Source organism: Lupinus angustifolius, chromosome LG16 (assembly GCF_001865875.1).
Source record: "Lupinus angustifolius cultivar Tanjil chromosome LG16, LupAngTanjil_v1.0, whole genome shotgun sequence".
Taxonomy (NCBI): domain Eukaryota; kingdom Viridiplantae; phylum Streptophyta; class Magnoliopsida; order Fabales; family Fabaceae; genus Lupinus; species Lupinus angustifolius.
In genome coordinates this window covers 12430020-12437684 of record NC_032024.1, presented here as the reverse complement: position 1 = coordinate 12437684, position 7665 = coordinate 12430020, and the positions used below count along the sequence as shown (strand labels likewise).

General features: G+C 29.4%; 1 protein-coding gene across 1 annotated transcript in view; it reads left to right on the top strand.

The window, feature by feature from the left end:
* Nucleotides 1-7326, top strand: part of LOC109329172 — a 17324-nt gene extending 9998 nt beyond the window's left edge. The window contains exons 3-5 of the mRNA XM_019562846.1: nt 3619-3709; nt 3880-4006; nt 7148-7326. Of these exons, the coding sequence (XP_019418391.1) occupies nt 3619-3709; nt 3880-4006; nt 7148-7248 (319 nt within the window). The 3' untranslated portion in view covers nt 7249-7326. The remainder of the gene's footprint in view (nt 1-3618; nt 3710-3879; nt 4007-7147) is intronic.

The window sequence follows — 7665 nt, the reverse complement described above, 5'->3', positions numbered from 1 at the left end:
AATTGATTTTGTAGACCTTAAATTATTTCAAATTTCATTTTTCCTTTTATTTTATACCACATATTTTTAAATATTCTAGATTTGGTTTTACACAACAAGGTATTCAATTAAGTTACTACATTTATTTTTAGGTTATACTGAATCAAAGTTTACCTCAACATTGTTAAAAGTTGGAACATGTATTATTGGTTAAATGGGCGAAGTCGACTAAAATATGTAACTCGTATCTTTTGTATATATTATATTATCAAAATTACTTCAATTATAGTTTTTCAGAAAACCTTTTTGCTAAATTACTCTTACTATATCTTATATTTAAACTCAAAACTTAAAGAAATGGTGGAAAACGTTACACCCGAGTATTTCTTGAAGTTGAATGTTCGAAATTAGAATATTATTGAAAAGAATTAGTTCAAAAGTACTCTTATAATCTATAATTGAGTGATGATAATATAAGGATGAAAGTATCACATACATATATAATAAAGCTTTAATACATGCATGTCTCATAAACTTAGAGTTCTTGATCAAAATCGATTACATTGTTCAAATGCTACATTATATGTAGTACATATTACATTGTTCAAAATCATGAAGAGTACACTATTCAAAATTTTAAGTTCAAATACTACATAAAACAATCTCTCAATTTGAGTTAATTTTATTTTCCTAAACAAATTATATTAAAAGCAGTAAAAGGGATGTTAACTCAATATATGCAAAAGTCAAACTCGAATGATTTGACTATTTGAAGTTTAGAATCCTCTCTTCTAAAAAAATTAATCTGGTTGTGCAAGATCAAATAAATCAACAACTTCATTCCACCATTCTTGTCTTTACTCCTTGAATAATATGTTTTGGTTGAACATCTTCCATGATATACTTCGATCCTTTATGCATGACAATCTCTCTATGAAGACAATTAATCTAGTTTTCAATATCAAATTGAACATCTTAATCCGACCATTATTTTATTTTATTGCTCCACCAGTAATGGATGTAGCTTTTTTATATTATCACCTTCAAAATCATTATCCTTTTGTTTTCAAACTTTTTATTTACTCAACCAAAACTTAAGCGGTATTATTTGAAGGTATTATATATTATAAAGTCCCAAACACCATTCAGATCATTTGGTCATTTTAAATACAAGAAATAAAATAATATAGGACACACTGTAGAGTGCATAGATTGAAAGAATAGAAGTAATTGCTTATATGATGCCAAATGTATAAAAAAGTAGAAAGAAATATAACGTGTAAAATATGGTGTATGGAAAATGTAGTAAAAAAAAGAATATAAGTAATTGATAATATGATACCAAATGTATAAAAAGATAGAAAGAAATATAATATGTCAAATATGGAAAATGTAGTAAAAATAGAAGGTTTGGATCAAATTATAAAAAATATGTAAATACTGCTAATGTAAAAGTTTTATACACTCTTAGTTTATCATTCACCATTCATTTTTTATCATCATTGACTCTTCAAATAAATAATACAAATGAATAGTGAATATTGTATTAATTGTGTATAAATATTTACACGGACTGTACCTAAATATTTCAATCTTAAATTATGCATTATAAATTATTCATTTAAATAACCAGTCATATACCATTTTTAACAATTGTGCTATTACTAAATCATCTCAGCTTTATAAAAAAGTTTACTTTATTCCACTAGAAAAATGTTCTTTTACTTTATTTATTATTTTATGAAAGAATACGTACAATATAAAACATTTCTAAAGCACCTTACCGGAAATCAAAATGTTATTCCCTCTCTATCTTGCTGGCTAATTTTTGTAAAGATTTTAATTTAATGGTTTATACATAACAATAGAGTGCAATATGCATTTATATTTGCTTTACCTTTTTTTCTCTTTTCCTTTTTCGTGTTAAAATTTTTTTTCTCTTTTCCTTTTTCGTGTAAAAAGAAAATGAAAGGAAAACAAACCACTCTCTAATAAACGTGACATCCCTAACATCATCTTTGAAACACTGGTTTTCTCCCTCTATATATATGGGGCATGCCAACTTGATTAGAGCACAAAAACTCAAGTATATTTTATGACAACTTCCAAATTATTCTGTGGAACTCTCCTTGTTTAGTCATCCTTTTTTGTCCTTTCATTGTGTTGGTACTGTAAGTATATACCTTACAAAACCCTTCCGAATAAGATAGAGAGTAGTGGTCTGTGACAAATGGTCCTAACTACATCCTCACATAATGTGGTTAGGACAATTGGTCTGGGACCATGCAATAATTTCTCGATATTTTGAGTATAAGAATATTACTCCAATCTTTTAGTGTTTGTTTGCGAGTTTATTTTTGGAGGGTAAGGAAGGAAAGAGAAGACTTGAGAGTCATAAAATATATTTATGAGATAGCTCTCAAGTCTTCCCTTTCCCTTCTAAAAATTAACTTGCAAACACACCTTAGATAAAATTATTCATATTTGACTTTTTTTTTTTTTGAAGATTACTTGGCCTTGTGAGAGATATGGATGATTTTCGTCCAAGTTATGGCTGGAATGGTGGTGGATGGCAACAAATTCCACCTGGACCAAGTAACATCAATGAAATCAATGGAAGCAATAGTAATGTCGTACCTATTGGTGAGGGTGGAGTTTCAAACCCTTTCTTGGGTGAAGTAGCCAATGACCCTGTACAGAGAAGGTGTGTTGTGTTTACTAGCTCTTAATCTCACACATGTGATATTGTAATAAAACAATTAATTTGAAAAAAGCGTGACATAAGCTATTACAATTTAGGATTACTATCTACACAGTATGTTCATAAGAATTTTTCAAATCTTAGGAATATGAAGAATCATTATATGATAAAGAAATGCTACCCAAAAGAAATATGAATTTGTTTATAAATTTCATGATATATTAAAAACCATACTTATAGGAATCAATACATATAGACACTATGGTAAGATTTTGATGCAGGGCATTGTTATATGGTTGCAAAGAATGAGTAAAGAATGAATGTAATTAAGAAAGCTTTAAAATCAGAGAAGAATGAAAGTAATTAAAATAATTATTGAATTTGATCATATCAATACATGTTATAAATTGCAGTTGCTATTGCATTGTGATTTCGTCTACTGCAATTGCGGACACCACGTTGTGGATTACAGATATTGGAATACGAAATTTTGTGTTGAAAAATGTTTTTGAATTTGAAACAGTCCAAAATGTGATTACCTTCTCATTCAGCCATATAAATGTGATTTTGTATCACATCCCAATTATCCGTGATGTGACTGCAAAGTCACCATAATCGTAGAGTATGGATCAATATCAGTCCTGGAGAGATAATTAGTACAAAAACAAGTGGCAAAATAATATGTTATCACATTTTAATCCTTTTATTTACAATGAAATAATAATTGTATCATTAAATTCAAAAGGAAAACAAGTACTCCCCTCTCCAATGCTAAAGATAATCTCAATATTACAGCTGTATAAGGTGTTGTGGTCCGCAATTTGACACATTTATATCACTCAGTACACATATACATTTTTTTAGGACAAAGTATTTAATCGGATCTACAATATTTTTACTGTAATTAACTTTGCATCATTTTCAATTTTGGCTTCTAGACGTGCTGCTAACAGGCACTATTCAGAGACTTATCGCCGCAAGAAGCAGGAACAAGTGCAACATCTTGAACATCTTGAGAAGTCTCTCAATGTAATTCCATGATCTTCATTCATTATTCTATTATATACAGTTAAAATGTTTTACATGGATACACCTTCTTTCTCACAACTTTAGCAACTGAACTGACTATTATTCGAGTATTTACTTTGGTATTATCCTCCAACTTTTAAACTTCAAAACCCTAACTCTTTCTTTTGTAGGGAAATCTCTCTGATAACACTCCACAACTTGGATATCACCGGGGTATGGAATCTCACTATGATGCTGAAGCAAGTTCTTTGGCTCAAACATATTATACCATGAATTCAAACTATCAATATGTGGAAGGTATTTTTCTATCCTTCTATTTATATATCTTTCTCCAACATTACACTATTTGTTTTATAAATTCCATTTTATTTTGCTCTTCCTTACTAATATCATGATAATTATTTATTTTGTCTTGGAACCAAATGATCTTCAGCTGATATAAATATATACGCGACTCAATTGAAGGACCAAAACCTAATGCATCAAGTGTATGAAGCTCTGAAGCCAGAGATGAAGAATTACCAAGACAAATAAACCCCCGTCGTGGATAAATAAATAATTGTATAAATAAGAATCTCATGATTATGGAATAAAAATAACTTGAAATTATATTTCAGTGGATAAATAAATAATTGTATAAATAAGAAGTAGTTATGTATATACTGATAATGTAAAAGTTTCATACACTGTTAGTTTATCATTCACCATTCATTTTTTATCATCATTGACTATTCAAATAAATAATACAAATGAATAGTGAATGATGTATTAAATGTGTATAATATTTACACGGATTGTACATAAATATTTCAATCTTAAATTATGCATTATAAAGTATTCATTTAAATAACCAGTCATATACAATTTTTAACAATTGTGCTATTACTAAATCATCCCAGCTTTATAAAAAAGTTGACTTTATTCCACTAGAAAAATGTTCTTTTACTTTATTTATTATTTTATGAAAGAATACGTACAATATAAAACATATCTAAAGCACCTTACCGATGTATTAATTCATTAAACATGCTTAAAAATTCATTAAAGTTTTGGACTAAGTGTTAACTTTAAACGATAAAATCCATCACCAAATCAAAATGTTAACCCCTCTCTATTTTGTTGGCTCATTTTTGTAAAGATTTTAATTTAATGGTTTATACATAACAATAGAGTGCAATATACATTTATATTTGCTTTACCTTTTTTTCTCTTTTCCTTTTTCCTGTAAAAAGAAAATGAAAGGAAAACAAACTACTATCTAATAAACGTGACATCCCTAACATGATCTTTGAAACACTGGTTTTCTCCCTCTATATATAAGGGGCATGCCAACTTGATTAGAGCACAAAAACTCAAGTATATTTTATGACAACTTCCAAATTATTCTGTGGAATCTCTCCTTGTCTAGTCCTCCTTGTTTGTCCTTTCTTTGTGTTGGTACTGTAAGTATATACCATACAAAACCCTTCCGAATGAGATAGAGGGTGTTGGTCTGTGACAAATGGTCCTAACTACATCCTCACATAATGTGGTTAGGATAATTGGTCTGGGACCATGCAATAGTTTCTCGATATTCTGAGTATAAGAATATTACTCCAATCTTTTAGTGTTTGTTTGCGAGTTTATTTTTGGAGGGTAAGGAAGGAAGGAGAAGACTTGAGAGTCATAAAATGTATTTGTGAGATAGCTCTCAAGTCTTCCCTTCCCTTTCTTTCCCTTCTAAAAATTAACTTGCAAACAGACGTTAGATAAAATTATTCATATTTGACTTGTTTTTTTGAAGATTACTTGGCTTTGTGAGAGGTATGGATGATTTTCGTCCAAGTTATGGCTGGAATGGTGGTGGATGGCAACAAATTCCACCTGGACCAAGTAACATCAATGAAATCAATGGGAGCAACAGTAATGTCATCCCGATTGGTGAGGGTGGAGTTTCAAACCATTTCTTGGGTGATGTAGCCTATGACCCTGTACAGAGAAGGTGTATTGTGTTTACTAGCTCTTAATCTCAGACATGTGATATTGTAATTAAACAATTAATTTGAAAAAAGCGTGACATAAACTATTACAATTTAGGATTACTATCCACAAAGTATGTTCATAAGAATTTTTCAAATCTTAGGAATATGAAGAATCATTATATGATAAAGAAATGCTACCCAAAAGAAATATGAATTTGTTTATAAATTTCACGATATATTTAAAACCATACTTATATGAATCAATACATATAGACACTAGGGTAAGATTTTGATGCAGTGCATTGTTATATGGTTGCAAAGAATGAGTAAAGAATGGACGTAATTAAGAAAGCTTTAAAATCAGAGAAGAATGAGAGTAAATAAAAGAATTATTGAATTTGATCATATCAATACATGTTATAAATTGCAGTTGCTATTGCATTGTGATTTCGTCTACTGCAATTGCGGACACCACGTTGTGGATTACAGATATTGGAATACGAAATTTTGTGTTGAAAAATGTTTTTGAATTTGAAACAGTCCAAAATGTGATTACCTTCTCATTCAGCCATATAAATGTGATTTTGTATCACATCCCAATTATCCGTGATGTGACTGCAAAGTCACCATAATCGTAGAGTTTGGATCAATATCAGTCCTGGAGAGGTAATTAGTACAAAAACAAGGGGCAAAATAATATGTTATCATATTTTAATCCTTTTATTTACAATAAAATAACAATTGTATCATTAAATTCAAAAGGAAAAACAAGTACTCCCCTCTCCAATGCTAAAGATAATCTCATTATTACAGCTGTATAAGGTGATGTGGTCCGCAATTTGACAAATTTATATCACTCAGTACACATATACAATTTTTTAGGACAAAGTATTTAATCGGATATACAATATTTTTACTGTAATTAACTTTCCATCATTTTCAATTTTGACTTGTAGACGTGTTGCTAACAGGCAGTATTCAGAGGCTTATCGTCGCAAGAAGCAGGAACAAGTGCAACATCTTGAACATCTTGAGAAGTCTCTCAATGTAATTCCATGATCTTAATTCATTATTGTATTATATACAGTTAAAATGTTTTACATGGATACACCTTCTGTCTCACAACTTTAGCAACTGAACTGACTATTATTTGAGAATTTACTCTGGTATTATTCTCCAACTTTTAAACTTCAAAACCCTAACTCTTTCTTTTGCAGGGAAGTCTCTCTGTTAACACTCCACAACTTGGATATCACCGGGGTATGGAATCTCACTATGATGCTGAAGGAAGTTCTTTGGCTCAAACATATTATACCATGAATTCAAACTATCAATATGGAAGGTGTTTTTCTATCCTTCTCTTTATATATCTTTCTCCAACATTACACTATTTCTTTATAAATTCCATTTTATTTTGCTCTTCCTTACTAATATCATGATAATTATTTATTTTATCTTGGAACCAAATGATCTTCAGCTGATATAGACATATACGCGACTCAATTGAAGGACCAAAAACTAATGCATGAAGTGTATGAAGCTCTGAAGCCAGAGATGAAGAAGTACCAAGACAAATAAACCCCTGTCGTGGATAAATAAATAATTGTATAAATAAGAATATCATGATTATGGAATAAAAATAACTTGAAAGTATATTTCAGTGGATAAATAAATAATTGTATAAATAAGAATATCATGATTATGGAATAAAAATAACTTGAAAGTATATTTCAGTGGATAAATAAATAATTGTATAAATAAGAATCTTATGATTAGGAAATAAAGATATCTTGGAAGTCTATGTAAACCAATATCTTTATTATTATTATTTTTTATAGCTTAAGTTTAGATGACTTTACTTCCTTCCGATTGAGCTTGGTTACTGAGAATTATGTAAGAAGTAGATAAGTAAATCAAAGACTATTAATAGAAGTAAATTGATCTCATAATCAAAACATCTACTAAGGAGAACTATAAAATTAAATGGCTAACCAT